Genomic DNA, 24710 nt, shown 5'->3' on the forward strand with positions numbered 1-24710 from the left:
ACAAAATTGCCTTAAACAGATGAAGGAAACGGTTATGGTTACCCGAAAAAGGCGATGGTGAAAATTGTATCCCTTAAGAGGGGATCAGTGCTGCGGCCGCTGCTGTTTTTAATTTTCGGAAATGACCTTGACAAGCGGGTTAAGTTTACAGGTGATACAAAACTAGGTGGAATGGCAGATAGCGCAGTCATTACAGAGAGACTTAGACAGAATTCAGATGGGAAAATTTGTGGCACATGAAAAGAAGTTAAATTAAGTAAATGAAGTAGGGAGTAAAAATGGTAGACTTAAATACACAAATGGGAGTTTTATAAATTTGATATTACAACTCACAGGAGTACCTAGGAGTCATAGTAAACCTGTCACTGTAGTGTGGGAGGATGTTGTAGACCCTATTTTAGAGAAATTCAGTGAGCGAGGTTGAGGAGCGTCGTTGGATCAGATGGCTTGTTCTTGTGTGAATTGTGCTAATATTCTAAACATTCAACTAGCCAGTACAATAGCCTGACGGTCCTGGCGTCTTATTCTGATGGCGCACTAATGACATGTAACTCTCGACGTCTGCGCTGTGGTAGGTTGGCAGTTCGAACTTAACAGACAGGAAGCAGCATCACGGCCTGCAGCTGAAGAAGCTCAAACAAATGCGCACGTCTCTTTTTGGTTACAAAACTAGTCAACGTTAAAACCAGCACAGCACAGACGTCCACTGACCTGTATTTAACTCTGCAGTATGCGCTGATGCCATATTCCAGGTTATGCCAAGAATCCCATGAATTGCTTCACACTGGAATTTTTACAAATGTCATTTCATTTTCTGGCTCAGCATTGTAAAAAGCAACACAGGAATTTTCTTACTTAACTGGAATTAAATCAAAAAAGTTTATTTCTCTCGGTAATTGTGACCCTTCTTTGGTGCCATAGCCTCATTCACATTCGTGCAAATGCTAGTTTAGCAGCTTTGCATGAAATAAGTCAGCTAAGATGCACCAAAACGTCTCAAACGGAGAGCTCATTAACACAGAGTAATTTTCTGTTTAACAGAAGGATTAACTTTACAACTCAGAGCTGCCCCATTAACTTCAACATTCAAGAGCAATGAAGTATGCACAGTTTCTATTGCCAAGCAGTCACTTCTAACTTTGGATTTACAATATATTCAAATTTCCCAATAACAAGAGTGACTAATGTACCCAGAATAAACATCCATAAGATCGACCAGATCTGATCTGACAACTTCATGTTTCGTTTTTTTTTCGTTCAGCTCTCCATCCTCTAACTCTGCTTAGAAGTTCAGTATTACAAGGCCAGTGTGAAACCATAGCATCAAGGCAAGGTAGTCGCCAAATTCCATCACTAAGCATCTTGTGAACAATGCGGCCCTGACTTGCAGAATGCCAGCTGAGCCACAGATATTTTAGGGTATGAGATGGAAACCAAAGCTAAACCCATGTGTACCTGAGGAGCCACCCCCGAGTCGAAGCACTGAGTGACCGAGGCTCCATTTGAACCCAGCCTTTTGTACCTGTGAAGTTGCCAGGCTATCCACTGTTTCGTTACATCTACATGAAGTGCCAATCTGTTGTGGCTCACTGACAGAGTTTGTGTATAGACTATGTCCTAACTACACTAATCTCTCTACTAATTTTGTTCTTTTTTTTATATTTGCCCAAGAAAATGTATTCCTTTATGATGGTACAAAATTCAGCAGTTTGTAACTCTGTCCTTTGTGGTGTCTGAAGGACCTCTTTAATTAAAGCAGGAGCTGCTGTCAGCATTCTGCTTGCCTGTGCCCATATTTATCAACCATCTCAGAATGTCTCCTCAGAATGGCACTAAAAGTCTGAATAGGACATGAGCAGCAATTATCAAGCGCCCTACACCCACTGCCCACAGAGAGTAGGAGGTCCCATTTGTGAATGAATGGCAGTATCCAAGCCACAAAATGGCACTCATGAAGATAATAATAATAATCTCTCTATTACAGGGGTCCTCAATCACGGTCCTGGAGAGCCACAGTGGCTGCAGGTTTTTGCTCCAACCCAGTTGCTTAATAAAAAGCACTTATTGCTAAAGTAACACTTCTGCTTCACGTTAGTGATTTTGAGCCCTGATTGCTTAATTTTGTCTTAAACAGCTATTTTAATTGCTCCTTATTATCAATAACATGCAAATGACAAGAGAGAGCAGCATTTCTCCATTTAGCTTATTTACATTTACACCTTTGTGTATTTATCTGCACTATTGGGTTTAATTAAATACTTGGAAGAAAAATAAAGAGAAAAAAGTGAAGGACTGAGAATTACTCGTCCATTTTAGCCTTCAAATCATTTGCATGATAGAAAGGGAAAGAAAATCTAGGATACGAGAATGACCTGACATAGCAGAGTTAATTTAATTTCATAGCTTGTTAGTGCTTTATTGTCAAGAATTGCTTTCTAATTAAGCAACCAGAACAAAAACCTGCAGCCACTGCGGCTCTCCAGGACTGGGATTGAGGACCCCTGCTCTATTACATAAAACAAAATCTTGGGACAAGACATATTCAGAAAGATAATTTAAAGTCCGACGAGACTTTGTGCCAAGAGATGAATTGAAAACCTAACAGGTCCAAGCGGCGGCGGAAATAAAAGACAAAGTGTAGAAGACAAAGTAGAACGTCATAAAGAATTCAAAATCGTTGGTGCGATACACATGCAGAGCAGATTAGAGATTATGAAAGTACTAAAATTCAAAAGGCTCAAAAACTGATAGTAAAGATCGCATTAGTGCTAACAAACAGAAATTATTACTCAGTGAAATAACGGAACAGCAAAAGAGATTGAATATACAGTATGGACATAGGTGATATGACAGAATGTCGATATGTAGTTTAAGTCAGAGACTTGTAGATCGTCTAATTCGTGTTGCCATCAGGGAAAAGTAGTGTTTCTTTCCAATGAAGAGGCGTATCCACGAGAAATAAGAGAATTGTTATTTGGTGAAAGTGAAATCCACAAACCCTACAGGCCAAATATCTGAATCTACAATAATCTGTTCATGTTCGCATCATTCAATGTGCAAAACGTAGATTACACGATTCAGGACCATAAACTATGAGAATCTGTGGTCCCACAACAATTAAAGCTACTACAAGTTTAATTTCATAGAAACCACACATCGGTCAGGTTTATATTTATCATCACAGAGGAGCGGTGCAACATAGAATCAAAAAGGTTAAACGATTGGACGTATTAGAAATTCTACACCTAATAATGGATACAAATCCATATGTCCAGAACTATCGCACTTTATACTAAAAATATCTGAAAAACACAGACAAAGAACTTTTCTTGGATTTCTATATGAATCTGAAAGATCACGCTCGCATATATAACAAACCACCATGTGATGAATTGACAGCGATAACAGTTTCGAAAGACGGAGATTTCAAAGACAGAGTTGATATTCATGTTTATCCAAAAGCACAGCGCGTTTCGTCACAAGCTGCAGATCCAGGAAATGACTAGCGCGTAGGGGGTTGGTGAGCAAAGTGAGCAGGGGGTAGAGCCCTAGTAATAATAAAAATTAAGGAGAGGAAGAAGAAAAATGTAATACGGTAGGATGTTTATGCTAAGTTGCATGTACTTATTGCCACTTCATACCAACATCAAGAATAATAGTTTGCACCCGTGGCCACCTGTGTGTTGATATCGCTTGCGATTCACATATGCATGCTCTTCCACACTTGGGGCAATGACCTCTGTGTGCGTGTTGTCAATCCTATTAACGCGCCAGAAAACCAGCAAGCTCCAACATTACCTCACATGGAGCGTCAGGGAAATGTATAAATCTGTGTATTAACTCAAACGTATTCAGGGTGTTCAAAGTTTGGAGCCAAATCCAGGAAATTGTTGGTTGTGACGTACACAGATCATTGGTATTGCAAAACTGCATTTACTCCGTAACCAAAAAATGTCACGTCATTTCAGCTGAAGGTGCACAGCTTCCTTACATAGATGGAGCGATCAGTTGACATACAAGACTTGTTATAAGTATTATTCCATCTTTGTCAAATCAATATCCTTTTATAAGTTCATTATAAACTAGTGTTTGGTTTAGGTTATGTGTTTATTTATTTGAATCCATGCAAAGTAATATAAATGAGAGCCCAGGTCAGGATTTGATCCCAGGGCTCTGGAGTCCACTCCGCACGTAGCGCACATACTGCATATGTGTGTCCCTAGTTCTCTCCAGAGCGTATGAAGTAATTCAATGATCCAGACTTGGGTTAGCCAGTGCTTAGGGCACCATGTGAAGTAGCGGGCATCACCGAGTTTTTTGCCTGTAGGTATCACGCACCTAAATCTTTCACTGCCACACTCAACTTTAGTCGAATTTTTAGTAATTATCCTTATCTGCCATGTTTGACTTTAATCTGCATTGTTATGATTTCCTTTGTTATGGCGAGCGACTAAAGTTGAAAAGTTTGGTTTGAAGGTGTCGTCCGATGTCACGTTTGTTTCACTTTGGTCAAATGTAACACACAGCTGACTGTTGGGCTAGAATTTACTTCATTAGATGATTTGACTCCATTTTATTATTTCTTTTACTGATTTTTTTTCCACTTTCAGCTCTAATTTAGTCTTAATTTATTGTCCGGTAAGTAATAAACGGGTTGAGGGGGCATCGTTGTTGGGCTGTGCCTGGGCATCAGTTGGCCTTAACCTGGCCCTGGCAAGCTCACAAGTGAGTTATAAAAGTGGCTGCGTACATGGAAATGAAGTTCAGTTTCTTGAGCAGTGCTATAATCCTGCCATTGCTTAAAACAAAAGATGCAAAGAAGGAAAAATACAATTCAATAATTAAAATTTGATAAACACTTACAGTTGTGTTGGAGATGTTTGTTCCTTGTGCAGCAACTGCTGTAAAGAAACCAGTTGTGATAAAAATGAATCACTTGTGGCATCTTAAAGAAAACACATCTGTCAAAATCACACAAAAACTCTTCAACTTGTTTGCTTCAATATGTTAACACAGACAAGCTTACTGATACCCATGAAAGAGGGGAGCGTCACTTTAAATCGGTAGCTTTGGCCATCCAGTTATCTTACTTTGGGAATCAAAATATAGACAAGAAATCTTTTTGAAATTCAGTTCAAATGTCACCGCACAGCTTGTCAAATGTGATAAAAATGGCAGAGTGGGCACTTCTTCCTACCGTATTGTCGTCATGTCTTGCACTGGGGTTTTCGCATGTGTGTGTTTCTGAAGATCATTTACTGTTGAATGCCCGTTGCACTCTTTTTGAGTCACCGCTGTGTCCCTGAGTGCACTGACATCAGTTTGGTTACAGGTTTAGGGGACACTCATCTGTGACCCAAAGACGAGTCACGTAACCTGCCAGAGCTCACTGAAAAACGGGGAGAGAGCTGTGCTGTGCATTTATGATGTATGACTCATTTCAAATAATCACGTCAGCAAAGTACACGAAAATAAATGTGTTGAACTTGGATGATCTTTTACCCCGTGTTCAAATTTTAGATCAGTAAAATAATAAAGAATAAAAAAGTAATAAAGAATCCTCGTATTATATGGGGCTGTTGCTCACAGGGATGATGATAATTTAATAAGTGGTCACGAAAATGGCTAAAAGGTGATGGGCTGCATATAACGCTTTAGAACAATTTTTCACATCTTAGCTGTCATTTAATATTCATAGAGCTATGCAGCGTTCATATCAGCTGATGGGAAAGACAGAATAATCAAAATCTCGATACAGTTACGTGCTAAACTGTTATGAAAAAGTGCTAGATAAAGGAATAGTCCGCCCAAAAATGATCATTTCTGACTGGTACTCACCTCAGGTGGTTTGTAGTGATGGCTGAGAAATATTTTTTATCTTGTGTTTTCATCCAGAACTGAGCTAACAAAGTTTTTGCTTAGTATTAGAAAAAGAACAAAATGAGTAGAGAGATCAGTGTAGTGAGGACAGGGGTAGTCTGAGCAGTCACTTTGTGAGCCACAACAGATTGGCACCTCATGCAGATGTAATGAACCAGCGGATAGCCTGGCAACTTCACCGGTACAAAAGGCTGGTATTAAATGGAGGCCCGGTCACTCACTGCTTCGACTCGGGGGTGTCTCCTCTGGTACACCTGGGTGTAGCTTTGGTTTTCATCTGATATCCTAAAAAATCCACGGCTCAGTTGGCATTCTGCAAGTCAGGCCCGCATTAGTAATGGAATGGCATCTCGTCAAAGTTTGGTGGCTACCTTGCCTTGATGCTATGGTTTCACACAAGCCTTGTAATAATGAACTTCTAAGCAGAGTTAGAAGATGGAGAGATGAATGAAGCTCAAATCACAAAACAAGATGTCAGGCGGTGACAAATGCTAGACAACTGCCTGAAAATGTCTATGAAAAAAATGTCCTGTTACCTGTGACACATAACCCACATCAGGTTATCCAGTCGCATACTCAGAACTTAAGAAAATTTGTGCATTTTTTGGTTAAAATATTTGTTCATTTGTTCATATTCCACCTGTTATCCCGGAGCGGGTCATAGGGGCATCAGTCTTAGCAGTGAGGCCCACATGTCCTTTTCTCCGCTAGCTCATCCCAAGGCATTCCTGTGCCAACTGGGAGATATAATCCTCCCAGTGAGAACCTGGGGTCTCCTTCCAGCGGGTGATGCCCGTAAAACCTCCACAGGAAGGTGTCTGAACCATCTGAGTTGGATCCTCTCAATGAGGAGGGTCAGTGGTTGTACTTTGAGCCTCTCCCAGATGGCCGCGCTTCTCACCCTCTCATCTCTAGGGGAGAGGACAGCCACCCTGCAGTGCCAGCTCATTTCAGCCTCTTGTACCTGCCATCTCGTCATTACTCAAAGCTCGAGATGTAGTTTAGAGACGTAGATTGACTGGTAGATGGAGAGCTTTGTGCTCTGAGTCCGCTCCTTCTTCACCACTATGGATTGGCATAGAGACCCCATAACTGCACTCGCTGCCCCAGGCTGTCTCTCGGTCTCACCATCCCTTTTCCCCCCCTCACTCGTGAACAAGACCCCGTGGTACTTGAACTCCTTGACTTGAGGCAGACACTCGCCTCCCACTCGGAGAGGACAGACCACCTTTATTCCACTGAGGACCATGGCCTCAGATTTGGAGGTCCTGATTGTCATCCCTGATGTCTCACACTCGGTCACAAACTGTCCAAATGTGTGTTGGAGTTCACAGCCCGATGAAGTCAACAGAATCACTAAATTATTGTTCAATCGCTAGTGACAAGTAGTGGAAGTCCTCTCTTACGGGGTCATTCTGTGCACACTTTGATCTTACTTACTGTCGTCCAGCATTGGTCACCACCTGCTTTATCTACGCATAAACTTTGTTAGCTCCGTTCTGCATGAAAACACAACATAAAAAATACTTTCCCTGCAATCACAACAAATCACGTGGGGTAAGAAGCATGTTACAAGATGTCACTTTTAGGTGGAGTATCCCTTTAATATTCACTGTGAAAGTAAACACGTTAGAAACTTGCCTTTTGGACTGTGAGTAGTCTTGAGTAACAGCTGAAATGATCAAATGAATTCTAGAATTTACTATTCCTGGTAACTGTGTCACTTTCTCGATCTGTCTAACCCCGTCATCTTAGGACTCGGTGCCGTTGGTGGTCTCTCCATTAACTTATGAAGGCCTGACTTGAACAGTCGCAGTTGTACAAATGGAGACGACACCACATTTTCCTCTTGACCTTCACAAACATGCCAGTCTGTGATGAGCGCCTTTGGGGAGGCTGTAACTCACTTACTGTATGTTGGCATACCGGCCCCCCAGTCTGTCTGTCACCATACTCAGGTTTGTCCCCTTGAGCTGAAGACACAAACGTTTCTTAAAATGTTTCAGTAATGATTAGCAAAGATTAACATCCTAGTATTATTAATTAAGCTTCTGCACAATTTTTGGGTGTTTGGTGTGTGTGTGTGTGTGTCTGCCTGCCCTGCGATAGACTGCGCCTGTTCAGTGATTCTTCCTGCCTTGTACCCTATGCTGGCCGGGATGGGCTCCAGCACCCCCAGAGACCCTGCTCTGGGTTAAGTGGGTCAGAATGTGGCATGACATGACGCGTATTCCACTCTAAAATGTCTTTATAAGATAGAAAGCTCCTTTCGGCTCAATGGACTACAGAGCTCAGAATGTTTACAGGCCGCTGCTGTGAGAGTTAAAAAAAAATAGCAAATAGGAAATCGGCCCCCACACTCGACTTCGCCAGGACTTTTATATTTCAGAAAAGAGAGACGGAACTCTGGTCTCTCGTGCCCATCTTGAAATTGCTAAATAATGAGGCCGTGGCAGCCTGAAAACGTCATCTTTTAGGATTTGCTTAATAAGGAAAGAAGATAGTTGATGTGATGCTGGGATAATTCAAACAAAACCAAAAAAAAACAAATCAGTTTCAAACCTGAGGGGAATCTGTTTCCTGGATAATTATTTACCTACCACCTTTATGGAAGGCGACTTACAACACCTGAGATACAATCGGCTACATTTCCTTTTGTCTTTGAATGAAAGAAAGGCTTTGACGGCAATGAAAACACCTGTTTGCTTTCGATACGTGAAATTTCTATAAAGGCAGTTAAGATAACATTCAAAGAATCTGTCCATCTTTACAATATGGTATGTGCATGATATTTAATTTGGATGTGTGTGTGATGTAATAACTGTGTCTGTATGTAGAAATAAATGGAGACTACAACACAATTTCCTCTTGACCATCAAAAACGTGCCAGAGTTCAATGAGCTTCTTGGGGGTGACTGGAAGTCACTTATACTGGCATCCTGCCACCCTTCTGTCTCGGAGTCTAACATACACACACACACACACACACACACTATACTCTAAATATACTCTTTATATATAAAACCCACAGCCTAAAAGTGCAACGATTTTGTGCAAAGATTTTATGTGACATTTTAATGTCACTTTTTTGTCACGCTTTAAATCAAGTTTATTTTAAAACCTACAGATGTATGTTTGGTATCGTTCTTTTCAGAATTTAACAAACTTTAATGTGATGTTGTTAGATTTTCAAATTCTTATTCCGTTTTTAAATTATAAACTAAAATATCAAGAAAGTCATGGTTTTTAATATCTACAAAGTTGTAGTTTTTAATTTCAGTAAATCATTATTATGTCAATAATTTTAATAATGTAATTCAATAAATTACATTATTTTTGAACAAGTAAACTTTCTTTCACAGGAGCAAACTATAAAAAAAAAAGTAATGATCTAATCATAGCACCAGTGTTTGTATTTAGGTGATTTCGTTAGCTGAAGGTCGAGTTACGATGACCCGCTGCTCACCACTTTAGTGCTCTCCTGATTTTTCCTGTCATTTTTTAAAAAAATATATTTTTTTGTATCTATAAGAATGTCAGTTAAGACGAATGGATCGTTTACTGAGTCTCTTAGAAACACTCATCGAGTATAGTGCACTGCAGTGTAACGGGAATCGGTAAGAGAGTAAATATTTCATTCTCATTTCATGATTTTTACTCGGTTAAATAATAATTAATTTTTCTTTCACATATTTATAGAATTTTGTGATTTTTGACTCATTTTTCTTTTGCACATTTATAGATTTTACTAATATTCTGGCCTCAACTGGGGGTTATGCGCTGAAGGGAGCCTTGCCCCTCTAGTATGTATGTATATTTTTATATATGTATATTTATATACTGTACCAACATTCAGTATATACTGTATGGAGTACATATTTTATTTTTATTGAAATTGTATACTTTATGTACACACACACGTGTACTTTTCTCAGTATACCGTCTCACACTTTTTATATTCTATAAAAACATAACAGAAATATACACACTGGATGTAAAAACAGAAGTTCTGCATAGACATGTGAATGTGCTTCGTGTTTGTCTCCAAGTGGGTGTTCTGTTAATATGCCGTTCGTACCTCGCACTGCAGTCAGCTTTCTGTGTTGTGTTCCCTTTGCAGCCGTTCACTACGTCCGTATCGCGTGTGTCTCTACAGTATGTATGAATATTCTAAGACGGACGCACAAACACACATTCAGGTGCATAAAGCAGCCTACTTCAAATATATAACAAATTCATCTGTGTAGCGCTGTGTTTATCAGTTATAGCATCTTTCAAAGTGACAATACTAAAAAGTCACTGCCTTTCCCAAGGAGAGCAATTTGCATTTTTGTTGTATTTTGATTTTCTACTCCAGTGACTCTCATGCATTCTTCGGTGTTTTTTGATCCCTGATTTATTGCTGAAAGCTCTCGCCGTCACTGCAGTGTGTCACTGCTCTTTCAATGTAAATGAGGACCCAGTACTTGTATATTTGTCACAAAGGAAACAAACGTAAAGAGTAAAACATTTAATCCCTTTCAAAAGTGCGCAGCGGTGCCGTCCTTCCTTACAAGTGCAAGTGCATTAAGTGACGTTGTCGTTCCCCTGTTACCTTGTAAAAGCTGGTCGATCCTGACGAGCAATACCACGCACATAACCCAGTGCATCTTGAGAGAGGCCTCCACTTCATTTAAGGACTTAAGGTGAAGGTTGTTTTCCTGCCGTATTTGGAAACATTCCCCTTCCACAGGTTAAAGAAGCTCAAGTTAGGTAACCTTTAAGGCCACGCTGCTGGCAGCCTCCCTTGCCATTCGTGTGCCTTTTTCTCGCACATGTGCTGGGTGTGTATTTCACTTTCTTTAAATGCTCCGGCTTTTGCTGAATTGCGCCGGAGGAGGAGCGATTCCCTGGCAGTTTTGCTTACTAAGCACTGCTCTCATATTTGAGGACTTTTCAACTGAGACGTCTGATATCGGCCAAGGCTCCAGTCTCATGTTACTGCCACACCTGAGCACTCTGTTTGCTACAATTAGTGTGTCTTCACATGCAGCCTGACATCCACACCTGTATTGTTCTTTTTGTTAAAGGACAGCATTTGCTTTTGATGAGCCTAACCAGGCTTGGACTTGAGGGCCATGGAGGGGAGTGATGTGAGCAGATGCTTAATGTCTAGTAAGGAGGTGGCACCATGCACCTCTCTGTGAGTCGGCATGGCACAGGCGATGATGGGCATCTCTAGGCTAAGAGTGGAGTGCCCAGTAAATATTATCACTTACTGCCTTTCATATCTATCTATCTATATTATCACTTACTGAGAAAGCTCTCATGTGAAGTGCTTGGTAGGAAAGGCAATATTAAGAAAAGATTGTCGAGAGAAGGTCCACTCGATTACTTTAACTGCTTCATACTTTATTGGGGTGCCTGATTCAACATTGCGGAGCCCCTTTATTTCCCATGAAACAACAGACTACCTCAATGAAAAACCGTGAAAGAATAGATTCTTAGGGAGAAAAAATGACCAAATCTGTATTCTTAGGTCGTGGAAGTGAACCCCGAGTCCGCACTTCTTTTTTTTACTGTTCCTCAAGTAATGGCCTCCTGGTGGTGACAGTTTTAAGAGACGTTTTTTGTGAGTTGACAAAATGAATTTGGCGGTGAAATAAACTGCCAAGCATTAATGACAGGGTGACAAGAGAGAGAAACTGAGAGGACGTTCTTCTGACTCTGCAGACGACCACAATGTCACTCATTGACCATGCGGTGTGGCAGGCCACCTCGGCGCCTTCATCAGAGCTTTGAACTGCCCTGACATCGACCGTCCTTGGATGGGCCAGTGAGGTGGGACAACTACCAGCAGAAGTGGGGTGCTGATTATGGCTTTCCTTTTGATGAGTGCTTGGCAGCGGGTGCGTTTCCTGACCTAGAACTGGACTCGAGCAGCCTGGACATCTTTGGAAGATGTTTGGTCGTGAGGCCTTATTGAGCTGTTTGTCCGCAGTAAGCATTTAACTTACTTTTTGTGTTTGGCTTTGTCCTTATTTTTAGAATTATAATTCTTGTGTGTTATTACTTCTCATCATTATGTTAGTCACATCATGGTCAGGAACTCAAGCATTTAGTTTCTCACTTTCCCATTCTATTCTAATGTTTTATTAATTTTTATTTCTTGTTGTTTTGCCTTTTTATTGTTTTTTTCAGCAGGTAATGTGGTGCATACCTGTGCTGCACATGACATTTGTGTGATAGCACTTAAAAAAAACAAAAAAACAGCAAACACAGCAAAGCCGCCCACACTGTGACTGACACAGGAAAGACATTAGCAGGAGTCTCAGCACGCAAGTGTTCAAAAGAGCAAAGCAAAATCGTACATTCTGGCTTCTTTAATGTTTTCTGGATCTCATGCTGGTTAACTAGTAGGAGAAGAAGGCCCAAAATGGGGTGAGGTTATCAGTGAAGACCCCCAGGGGTCAGTCCTTGGAATGCTCCTCTTTCTAATTTATCTCACTTCATTTTCTAACCTGCTTAACCCAGACCAGGGTCACAGGGATGAGGGGGTCTTTGTCGGTGGGTGCTGGAGAAATATGCAGATGATAGTAGGAATTGCTGGGATAGCAGACACTGAGGAGGCAGCACAAAGAATTCAAAAATGTAATTTGGCAAACACTTGGAAAATGCAGAAAAATGTGAAGTGCTACACGCAGGCAAAAGGAACATCAATTATAAATGCAAGGTGGAAGACACTGCCATACAGGAGCCCACCTCTGAAAGGTGTTTTGGGGTTTTCATAGAAATTGCATTCTCATCATCTTCTTCTTTCAGCTTCTCCCGTTAGTTGCCACCACAGATCATCTTCTTCCATATCTTTCTGTCCTCTTCATCTTGTTCTGTCACACCCATCACCTGCATGTCCTCTCTCACCAAATCCATAAACCTTCTCTTAGGCCTTCCTCTTTTCCTCTTCCCCAGCAGCTCTATCCTTACCATCCTTCTCCCAATATACCCAGCATCTCTCTTCTGCACACGTCCAAACCAACATAATCTCGCCTCTCTGACTTTGTCTCCCAACCGTCCAACTTGAGCTGACCCTCTAATGTCCTCATTTCTAATCCTGTCCATCCTCGTCACACCCTGTGCAAATCTTAACATCTTTAACTCTGCCACCTCCAGCCCTGTCTCCTGCTTTCTGGTCAGTCCCACCGTCTCCAACCCGTATAACAAAAAAGGCAAATGACATGTTAGTTAATATCGTAATGACTGTTGAGTATAAACTGAGGGATGTTATGCTCAGACTATATAATGCACCGGTGCAGCGTTTCTCAACCTTTACGTATTTGCGACCTGAGTTTTCATAACAGTTTTAATCGCGCCCCTAAAACTTTTTTTTTGAAAGGAGCCCACTAATACCAATTTGTTCTTTTTTAATTAATGATCTATCATAGATGCATATTTTATTATACCTACGTAACTTTTATCGACATTTATCTAACTCTCTATTTATTGTTCTAGTATCAGAATGTGGTTTAAGTTAACTTGTTTTGGTTTCAATAGATGTATTTTTCATATTTTCGCCCGCCCCACAGATTGAGAACCACTGCACTAGTGAGACCACATCTGGAGTCCCGTGTTCAGCGCTGGTCACCACGCTATAAGAAGGACATAGCAGCACTTGAAGCTGTGCAGAGTTAAGGAGCAACAGACTCGGAGAAGGAAACCTGTTTGGTCTCGAGCAGAGGAGACTGTGTGGAGATCTGATAAAGCAGATGCAGCAGAATTGTTTTTAACTTAATGGTGACTTACATACTCGAGGACACCAGTTCAAATTACGGGGAAGTGCCAGGAAGCACTTATGATGCCCCATGTGTTCACAACCTTGGCACTGCCCACTTCCCAGGGCCACAATAGACGTCAACTGAAATGGAACTGGACAAGGGATCAGACATGTGAGACTGACTTAACAGAAGCATTGACCGCTTATTCCAATATTGAAAATATAAAGCACATTCCAATATGTGCAAACACTGCAAATAATAAACAAATCCTTCAATAAAATTAAATAAATCCAATAAAGTTTCTCAGGGTGTTTAAAATACATTCTAATAAATACCTTTCCAAATTGGATTTAAAACTAAAAATCCCACACGTTCTCCTTTCCTACTCTCTTTCCAGGTTCTCATCAGGACCCTGGGGATCCCACAGACACAACCCACTGAATCCCACCAGTCTGCCACCGCAGCCAATACCCGCAGACCCCGAGCTGCCACCTCCTTCAGTCACCACATATTCAGGGTGCTGTGTCTTCTCTTGCATGCTGCTTCGTCGGGACCCCATCCTTCCTACTACTTCCATGGCCTCAGCTCCACATCACAGCTTCTTCAACTTTCGGAGTTCCTCCGTCCTGCTCCCCATTAACTCATCAAAAGTACCCCAAAACCAGCGACCACTCTAAATTTCATTTTTTCTTTTCATTTTCATTCTCCCTCCTTCACTTGCCCACTCCATTTTATTTTATGAATCGCTAAGTTGGTGCCCCCTGATTACCACCCTGTTTTTGGCCAGCTTTCATGAATCAATGCCATCTCGCAGTCCGACACATGTGAATCCCAAACCAACACTATAGGAACACAGGATTAGCAACTACCAAATAGAACTGAATAATTAAAATAACTCACACCCCCTTAATCATCTCATGATAGGACTCTGGAAATCTGAAACAAATTACTGAGTCATGAAGTTGAAGAGCAAACCGTGTCAGCCTTCAAGAATCGGGATGAGATATTAGGACAGCACGGCTATTAGCTAAACAAACAAGCTTGATGTACCGAATGGTCTCCTCTGGTTTATCAAATTTCTTTTGCTGTTAGTTTTATTTGGTTATAGTAATGTAATGAAAAGATTATCTACACTCACCTAAAGGATTATTAGGAACACCTGTTCAATTTCTCATTAATGCAATTTTCTAATCAACCAATCACATGGCAGTTGCTTCAATGCATTTACGGGTGTGGTCCTGGTCAAGACAATCTCCTGAACTCCAAACTGAATGTCAGAATGGGAAAGAAAGGTGATTTAAGCAATTTTGAGCGTGGCATGGTTGTTGGTGCCAGACGGGCCGGTCTGAGTATTTCACAATCTGCTCAGTTACTGGGATTTTCACGCACAACCATTTCTAGGGTTTACAAAGAATGGTGTGAAAAGGGAAAAACATCCAGTATGCGGCAGTCCTGTGGGCTTAAAATGCCTTGTTGATGCTAGAGGTCAGAGGAGAATGGGCCGACTGATTCAAGCTGATAGAAGAGCAACTTTGACTGAAATAACCACTCGTTACAACCGAGGTATGCAGCAAAGCATTTGTGAAGCCACAACACGCACAACCTTGAGGCGGATGGGCTACAACAGCAGAAGACCCCACCGGGTACCACTCATCTCCACTACAAATAGGAAAAAGAGGCTACAATTTGCACGAGCTCACCAAAATTGGACAGTTGAAGACTGGAAAAATGTTGCCTGGTCTGATGAGTCTCGATTTCTGTTGAGACATTCAAATGGTAGAGTCAGAATTTGGTGTAAACAGAATGAGAACATGGATCCATCATGCCTTGTTACCACTGTGCAGGCTGGTGGTGGTGGTGTAATGGTGTGGGGGATGTTTTCTTGGCACACTTTAGGCCCCTTAGTGCCAATTGGGCATCGTTTAAATGCCACGGGCTACCTGAGCATTGTTTCTGACCATGTCCATCCCTTCATGACCACCATGTACCCATCCTCTGATGGCTACTTCCAGCAGGATAATGCACCATGTCACAAAGCTCGAATCATTTCAAATTGGTTTCTTGAACATGACAATGTGTTCACTGTACTAAAATGGCCCCCACAGTCACCAGATCTCAACCCAATAGAGCATCTTTGGGATGTGGTGGAACGGGAGCTTCGTGCCCTGGATGTGCATCCCACAAATCTCCATCAACTGCAAGATGCTATCCTATCAATATGGGCCAACATTTCTAAAGAATGCTTTCAGCACCTTGTTGAATCAATGCCACGTAGAATTAAGGCAGTTCTGAAGGCGAAAGGGGGGTCAAACACCGTATTAGTATGGTGTTCCTAATAATCCTTTAGGTGAGTGTATATAGATATATATATATATATAGTATATCAAATGCTAGTAACGTCCTTGAGTTCTCTATAGCAAAGTCCATAAATTAAGAACTTGAAATCTCTACTGACCATTAGAAATTCTGTTCCTTGGGACTTTGATATGCCCAACCAATCTAGTTACCATTTCTTACAAGAAAACAATGTGCACAAGACCACCACCTAGATCAAATTCTCAAAGGTACACTGCCTCACCGCTCTTGGTGGATGCCCTTGCCTATGACTGCTGCTTGAATTTTGTGCTTGTGAAAGAACATTTTGACTGTACAATAATAGAAGCGTGGAAAAGGACGTCATCCACTGTACCACCACTTGTCTCAGAATGATGCATTACCGTATTATTCCGGCCTCTTCCACAAATGCTTTTCTCTATCCAGCTACCTTTCCTGGTCAGCTGTGTTCTAAAAATGCCTCAAATAATGTCTTCTACAACTCTGCGATTTTCAGTGCTCTGGTGGGCTGGGCTGGTAACATCACTTCAAGAGAGGCCCACCGAATCAACAGGCTAATTAAAAGAGTGGGCTCAGTTATGGGTCACACTCAAGACCCCCCTGGAGGTCGTAGCAAAGGATAAAGTAAAAACAAAACTGAGTGCCATTATGAACAATGCTGCACATCCTCTCTGTGACACAATAACACTGAGATCTATCTATCTATCTATCTATCTATCTATCTATCTATCTATCTATCTATCTATCTATAATGACATATAAGCACTTGTATGGCAAATCATAGGTCATGTTTACCCAAATACTAACAACCCACTTGTGCAGTCCCATTTTGGATCAATACATTACACTTACTTATTTCTTTATTTATAATGCACATGCCTTTCTTTCTATATTGTAGATTGCATCATTGCTTCTGGTAGTAACTTATACTCAATAAGAATGTTCATAATTTGTGTGTATAGTTTATATGTAGAAAATTATATTTTATATTTGTATGCTACTAAAAGGTAATATGCAAATGAAATCTCCCCACTGCACATTAAGATTTAAATGAAATACAGTAAACAGGGAGAGCCTTGGAGTTACAGTCACAGCAGGCATATATGGAGTCCACAATACAGAAAGGAAAGAAGTGGCATTGAAAACCTGAATGATATGTTAACTGACAGGACCAAAATTCAAATCTCAAGCAAACAGACTCTGCCATAATCTGTGCCTGACATTTTAGGCACCTGTTTAGGTTGTTTCTATATTCTTTTTATTCTATAATGTCCTTTCCTCTTCATTGTATTGTTTATATCTGCGATTTACAAAAACAAACAAAAAAATGGTTCTGCAATGTGAATGGTCTTGTAAAGTATTTTTTGGCTGGACTCTCTCTGGCTCTAAAAAATGATTTGATAATTAAAATATTTCCTTTTTTGCTTTTAGCCATACAAGAAAATTATTATTTTAGATAACTTCAAATTGTCCCTAAAAATGCTATCTACTGTATCTAATATCAGAATACAAGCTTTGAATCACAAGCTCTTAAACATGTAACATAAACACATTATTGTTTAAATAACAAATCATTTTATACATTTGTTTTTTTTCTTCTTATATGACACCTCGATCTCCAGTAGTTAGAAATGCAATTAGTGAACTGCAATAATCCAGACTCGCTCAATTAGCAGGGATGTGTTTGGCAGCCAGCGCTGCTCCTGCAGAAGCACAACTCCTCCTGTTTTATGTTTCCACTGCTTAAATAAGGTTTGCTTTGATTAAACTGCTTCAGTTATGCTTCTCTCCTTAAATAATAACTGACATCACAATCAAATTAGCAGGAGCACAGTCACCTCCAGGGCCCAGTGGAATGTGACACTTCTTTGTTTTGCACCAACTGTATATTCGATATGATCGCTGCCTTCTTTTTGTTGAGGAATGTATAGAATTCCCCTACATTGTGACATTGCATATTCTGACAATCAAAGGACTTGTGTAACTTTTTTTTTTTTTTATTGTTTTCTCAAGATAATACAGCTAATTCTTAACTGTTATGGATATGCCATGTATGCTTCTTATTCTAGTTAGTATTGGTGAAAAGCTTTCAAAGAAATCACAAAAATATGTTCTAATATCTGCAGAGCTATCTCACGATCTTCATCATTAAGAAGACACTCGGCAAAGATAGCATCCATGGTGCAGTAACACTGTAAAAAAACACTGCTAACCAACAAAGAATATGTGTGTTTGCCTCGGCTGTGTACCTGAGCTAAGAGTGCAATCTGTTGAGAATGGCAGACGGCTTATTAACATAGAATTCTGGAGGATTTTTAGGAGAATATCAGTCTGCTCTCTGCGTCTAAACCTAAAGTGTAAGTGCATTGCACAGGAAAGACAAAGATTTGAAACCATCTTTATGAAACATCTGTCTGTCTGCACAGAATTCAAACTGGGACAAATCTGTAAATCTAAGTTTAAGCCCTTAGATAGAAAGATAAATAGATACTTTATTAATCTTAAGGGGAAATTCACAAATTCACTTAATGCTCACCTACAGAGTGGGTCAGCACCCACATATATGGAGGCTCTTGTGAGGTCCTGTGCTCCGTCTCGACTGCTCAGGTCTGCTGACGGATGGTGCTTGGAAAGTGATGAAAACTATCAATGTCATCAAATATCAAACACTTTACTGGTGGAATAAGTGGCCCACCTGACACCCACAGGTGTGTTTGAGAAATCGGGCAAATAAGATCGAGGAGCTTTGTTTGGCTGAATGAACTCTTGTCAAAATCTATCTATCTATCTATCTATCATATAATGCCTTTCATATCTATCTATCTATCTATCTATCATATAGTGCCTTTCATATCTATCTATCTATCTATTGATCATATAGTGCCTTTCATATCTATCTATCTATCTATCTATCTATCTATCTATCTATCTATCTATCATATAATGCCTTTCATATCTATCTATCTATCTATCTATCTATCATATAGTGCCTTTCATCTATCTATCTATCTATCTATCTATCTATCTATCTATCTATCTATCTATCTATCTATCTATCGATCATATAGTGCCTTTCATATCTATCTATCTATCTATCATATAGTGCCTTTCATATATCTATCTATCTATCTATTGATCATATAGTGCCTATCATATCCTATCTATCTATCTATCTATCTATCTATCTATCTATCTATCTAGGTAGCTAACTCTAGCTGTCTGTATTGGGTAGCTAATGTTATTTGTCTGTTTGTCTGTCTGTCTGGCTAGCTCTAGGTGTCTGTATTGTTTGGGTAGCTAATGTTATTTGTCTGACTTTCTGGTTTCTTAAATATCTGTGTTTACATGGGCAAGTCATCTTCTGGAGGTCTCCTTTGTTGAAACCCTCCAACATTATCAAACTGCTTATAAAGGAGTTACTCCTCATCATCGGTCACTGTCCAAAAGCAAGCATTAAGCCTGTAACATTTTTCTCCTGTGCTCTAAATCTATTTAGTCCTTAATGTGCTGTGACGTGAAGAGCATTCAGACCCTTTGTGACGCGAGCCCCTGATGATTTGCGGTAAGGACATTGGCCACTGCATAACCTGGTCTCATTGTTTCAGCTAAACTGAGCACATTGCACGCTGCGCACTTGCGGCTGAGCCACGTGAAGGAGCCGTTTACCTGGATGTGTGCTTCTTGCTTTACACCCAGTGCTGCTGGGATAATAATCATAACTTTAAAAAGTAATCAGACTACATAATGTAACCTTCTGCTACCAAGATGGTGCTGCTGATCTTAGCACTGTACATTTAGCTCAACAACATTAATTTAGCAATTTCTGAAACAGATTACTTAGATTATTATAAATTGAGTCAGATTATAATAATATCCAACAGATTATTTCAGACAGGAAAGGGAATAAATCAATCGTGTGAATCTTTGCCTCTGGAAAGTGATCTTGTGGCTGAGAAAAGCGTTTAGGAAGCAAATACATGCATGGACCACAAAATCGTGAACTGTAACCGGGTTAAGGGTTTACCTGGCCAACAAAACGGTTTACTCGTGGAGAAATGCACCTCTGTTAACTGGAATGGGAGTTTACTTGGCATTTTAGAAACCAGTTTTCTGTGAATATTAATTGTAAACGCTCTGTCTGTCTGTCAAAAGGCCAACTTTTCTCTACAATATTTCTTTGCTGTAATTTGAGCCACTTGAATGTTTTATTGCTAGTTCCCCTTTAAAGGTAGTTTTTATATCAATGTAAACTAAACATTATATTTTTACAGTCTCCGAATCAGGATTGAAAGCTGCTTTTGGCATTTTAATATTTCCTATCATTACAGTCAATATAAAAGTGCTTAACTTGTTCTTGTATTTCCTCCATGAAGCACTAATAACATGTCAATGCATCTTTTTTCTTGGTATCCTTTCCAAAGTGATAAATACGTTCACTTGGAGCACATAAGGCATCAGCACATTTTTCATGTTAGAGTTTGCCACCATCATGTTTCTGTGAACTTAAGATAATAAATGAACTTCTTAGCAATATAATCAAGCTACTCGCTGGGAATGACACATCTTAAAGACATTCTTTTCCGAAGCTGTCGCTGTTCGCCCCGGAGGTTTTGGCAGCGAGTCAGAAATCATTTAACCCTTCGTACTCCAGGCTGCATTCTTGGACGAGGTGACGCTACAAATTGAAGGGTGACACCCAAGCGTTCAGCAGTATTCTCCTGTCTTCCTGCTTGGCTCCAGCACAGAAGGAGTCATAAAACATTAAGGCAGGTTTATAGTTTTGACGTTAACAGAGATGGCGAGATGGTGTCAATTCAAGACGTTTCTCAGCCTGCGGCTTCAGACATGTCAGTTTTCTGAACAAACTTATTTCAGTTTAGGGTGTTGCAGCTGGAGCCAATTTGTCAGTATGTGGAGTCGGAGAATTCAAGTGGTTACCAGCTCTGGATAGGGAGGGACACAAGTCTATCACAGGCCCATCATACGCGTTCGGTTACAGATTTAGCATCAGGAGACTGCCCGGCCTACACCTCTCTGGGAAGTGAGGAAATCACCTGAGGTCTCTGGATGAGTGAGGTACAACTCTCCAAGCACCGAGTCACCGAGCCATTCCTCGCAGCCTCGTTTCGTTGATGAAGTCAAAAGGCTGATCTCCTCAGGAGAAGTAAAGCGCGGTTTTCTAAATCACACTGAAAAGAGTGAAGCTAATGATACCTTACAGGGTGAGCACCAGTAGCCCGCTTCAAAGAGCAGGCTTTTCCCAGAAGAAGCGGGGGATTATACTTGAGAAACCGCCACGGCGTATTTGGAGTTTAAAATAATGCTAATTTATTCTTCATCAGTCAAGTTCAGCTTGTTCTTTTAACTTTATTCATTTTTTTTTTCTCCGAATCGGCTTACTGGATTATTTGCTCATTTGGACAGAGTCATTTGCATCTACTTATATTTTTCAAATTTCAAACAAAACGTAAAATGATTTGCATGGCTTTCTAGTCTACATTCATATCAAGAAATTAAAATGTTTAATAAGCTTTGTTTAAGATAACAATGCTCTTTAGTGTGACAGTAATTTAGGAGTCCGTCTATGCAGCTTTACTTTACAAACGGTTCCTCAGTTTTTCTGCCCTAAATCTTTCAGTGAAATGGCGGCATGCTGTTTACCTTTACTTTTATCAATCTGTGTGTGTTTTACATGGTGAATATCACAATGGCCACCACTGCAATAAGGCAACAAGCCTGGATATAAAAATACAGAAGAAAATTCAAAAGCAAGATAGCAGTCATGTTTTTGGCGGCAGTCGCCCTCCGTTAGTCTCATAATAGCGCTGCCATTGTGGAAGAACGTTCTTCATATTAAGAGTTATTAAGAGTTAGGTGTTCCTCTAATTGCTCGCCACCTCAACATTTATATTTGAGTGCCATCACTAATAGCGCGTCCAAAGAGCAGTCCTGCACGTCTGTTGCCACCAGCCAAGCCTCCGACCAAAGATGAAGTTCTTCCCTGATGTCTTTTGCTCCACTTCTGCACTCAGTCTTTGTATTGTCAGATTGTTACTCAGATAGAATTTGGTGTTGTGTTTCCATCCCTATCAAATGAAGTTGTAAAGATGGCAGTCACTTGACATTTTTCTCTTGCCTGCCACTGAGGACAATTCAGGGTCAGATACGGCTAATAAACCGCTAACTAATTTCTCTGTTGCTTGCAATAAAACATCATAAGGAAAATGAGCATCGATTTATATCGCCACAGGGACCTCCGTTTTAATAAATGTAACAATTATTACATAAATGTATAACATGTAAATGTTACATATAAATGTAACAATTATGTTCCAGGATTGGCTCCAGCAGACCCCCGTGACCCTGTAGTTAGGAGATAGCGGGATGGATAATGGATGTTGTTTCAAAGACTCTTGTGGCACTTGTTGTCACTGTCACGCTGGCACAAAGACTCATAAAGCAAGCAGAATTAGTGGCATCTTATGTATAGATGAGGATCTGTTAGTTCTAAACAGCCCGGTCGAATCAACACTTCTTTTCTTGGAAATACAACATCCAGGATTTTATAATCGACCATAAAACATCTCCTATTCAGAGCTAACCCAGCATTTTCATGTAGCTGCAGTAAAATAAAATGTTTAGTGAGTTGGCACTTTTGTAAACATACACTCAACTGAACAAACTATTAGACCCACCAGCACACCAGCGTATCCACGTAATTAGTCGTGTGAAACAGCACAGTGTAGGCAGGCATGCAGATACGGGCCCAGAGCTTCACTTAATGATCCGATCAAATACCAGAATAAGGAAAAACTGAGATCTCCGTGATTTTAACTGTGGCATGACTGTCTCAGGACTACCCAAAAAAGACATAAATCGTTTGCAACGAGTGCAGAATGCAGCTGCTAGAATCCTAACTAGGAAAAGAAAATCCAAACACATTTCTCCAGTTTTAAATGTCACTACACTGGTTACCTGTGTCATTCAGGATTGACTTTAAAATTCTGCTTATGGTTTATAAAGCCTTAAATAATCTCGCCCCATCTTATATATCGGAATGTCTGACACATTATATTCCAAATCGTAACCTTAGATCCTCCAATGAGTGTCTCCTTAGAATTCCAAGAACAAAACTTAAAAGAAGTGGTGAGGCGGCCTTCTGCTGTTATGCACCTAAAATCTGGAATAGCCTGCCAATAGGAATTCGCCAGGCTGATACAGTAGAGCACTTTAAAACACTGCTGAAAACACATTACTTTAACATGACCTTTTTATAACTTCAATTTAATCTTAATTTAACTTAATCCTGATACTCTGTATGTTCAATTCATCATAATAACTACTCATGGTGGCTCTAAAATCTGTACTGACCCCTACTCTCTTTTTCTGTTTCTTTTTCCGGTTTCTTTGTGGTGGTGGCCTGTGCCACCTCCACCTACTCAAAGCTTCATGATGCTCCAACATTGATGGACGGATTAAAAGGCAGAAGTCTACGTGACCATCATCATCATCATCAAGCCCTTCCGTGAGAACCCTAAATCCAAAGAGGACTGTTTCATTTATGTTAGGTAGAATGCCCAGAGGGGACTGGGCGGTCTCATGGTCTGGAATCCCTACAGATTTTATTTTTCTCCAGCCGCCTGGAGTTTTTTGTTTTTCTGTCCCCTGGCCATTGAACCTTACTCTTATTCGATGTTAATTAATGTTGATTTATTTTGTTTTATAATTGTGTGTTTTATTTTTCTATTCTTTATTATGTAAAGCACTTTGAGCTACTGTTTGTATGAAAATGTGCTATATAAATAAATGTTGTTGTTGATGACTGTTGGTCCCATACAGGCTGGTGCGGGTTATTGGGTTAAGTGCGGAACTCCTCAGACGTTCATGCGCAACACTCTTTAGAATTTACTCAAAATGGTGGGAAGATCTACAGTAACTCCAATAATCACTCTGTACAATTGTGGTGAGCATCTCAGAATGTGCAACACGTTAACCCTCGATTTTGGATGGGTACAACACTTCTAAGAACAGAACGCCAAGGCTGCTGTGGGCACAGTCCACCAAATCTGCTGAATCTCGATTACTGCTGAGGCGCACGGAGGCCGAGCTCAGAATCAATCTGTGCACCCAACCATCCTTATGAGAACAATCCAGGCCGGTGGTGATGGTGCAATGGAGTGGAGAATGCTTACTTACTAATCAATCATCGCTCCTTCTAATCCATCTACTAATGTCTACTTCCAGTATGATAATGCACCATGTCACAGAGCCAAAGTCATCTCAAATTGGCTTCATGAATATGACAACGAATTCAGTGTTCCTTAGTGGCCATCCCATTCACACCAATCTGAATCCAAGGGAACGTCTTTGAGTTGTGGTGGAACAGGAGATTCACAACATGAATGTGCAGACGACAAATCTGTAGAAATTTCTGTAAAGCAGAATCTTAAAGAAATGTTTCCAGCATCTTGTGGAATCCCTGCCATGAAGACGTGAGGCTGTTTTGAGACCAAAAGAAGTTCCCACCCAGTATTAGAATGATGGAACTAAAATTTTCTCAGCAGGTGCGATTCTCTGAAGTGCACATTCAACGTAGAAGAATGTCATCCATTCCCATAGCAGCACTACAATTTCATAAGCCATGTGGCATAAAAACTGGAATGCTTCAAATGAAGACTGAAGAGTATTGTCTATGTGGATGGCAAAAGAAACAAACATGCAAAATCAACAGAAAGGGATACCTAA

General features: G+C 40.4%; 1 protein-coding gene across 8 annotated transcripts in view; it reads right to left on the bottom strand.

Annotated features, from left to right (window-relative positions):
* crb1 (crumbs cell polarity complex component 1) overlaps positions 1-24710 on the bottom strand; it is a 226235-nt gene that overhangs the window by 21852 nt on the left and 179673 nt on the right. For 2 of the 8 annotated variants that reach the window (XM_039735482.1, XM_039735480.1), the window contains exon 13: positions 4864-4901. The exons of 4 other annotated variants lie outside the window; for them this stretch is intronic. In XM_039735482.1, coding sequence (XP_039591416.1) covers positions 4864-4901 — 38 coding nt within the window. The remainder of the gene's footprint in view (positions 1-4863; positions 4902-24710) is intronic. 2 more of the 8 variants (XM_039735483.1, XM_039735481.1) reach the window with 1 other exon arrangement.

Source organism: Polypterus senegalus, chromosome 14, assembly GCF_016835505.1.
Source record: "Polypterus senegalus isolate Bchr_013 chromosome 14, ASM1683550v1, whole genome shotgun sequence".
In the NCBI taxonomy this organism is placed as follows: Eukaryota; Metazoa; Chordata; class Cladistia; order Polypteriformes; family Polypteridae; genus Polypterus; species Polypterus senegalus.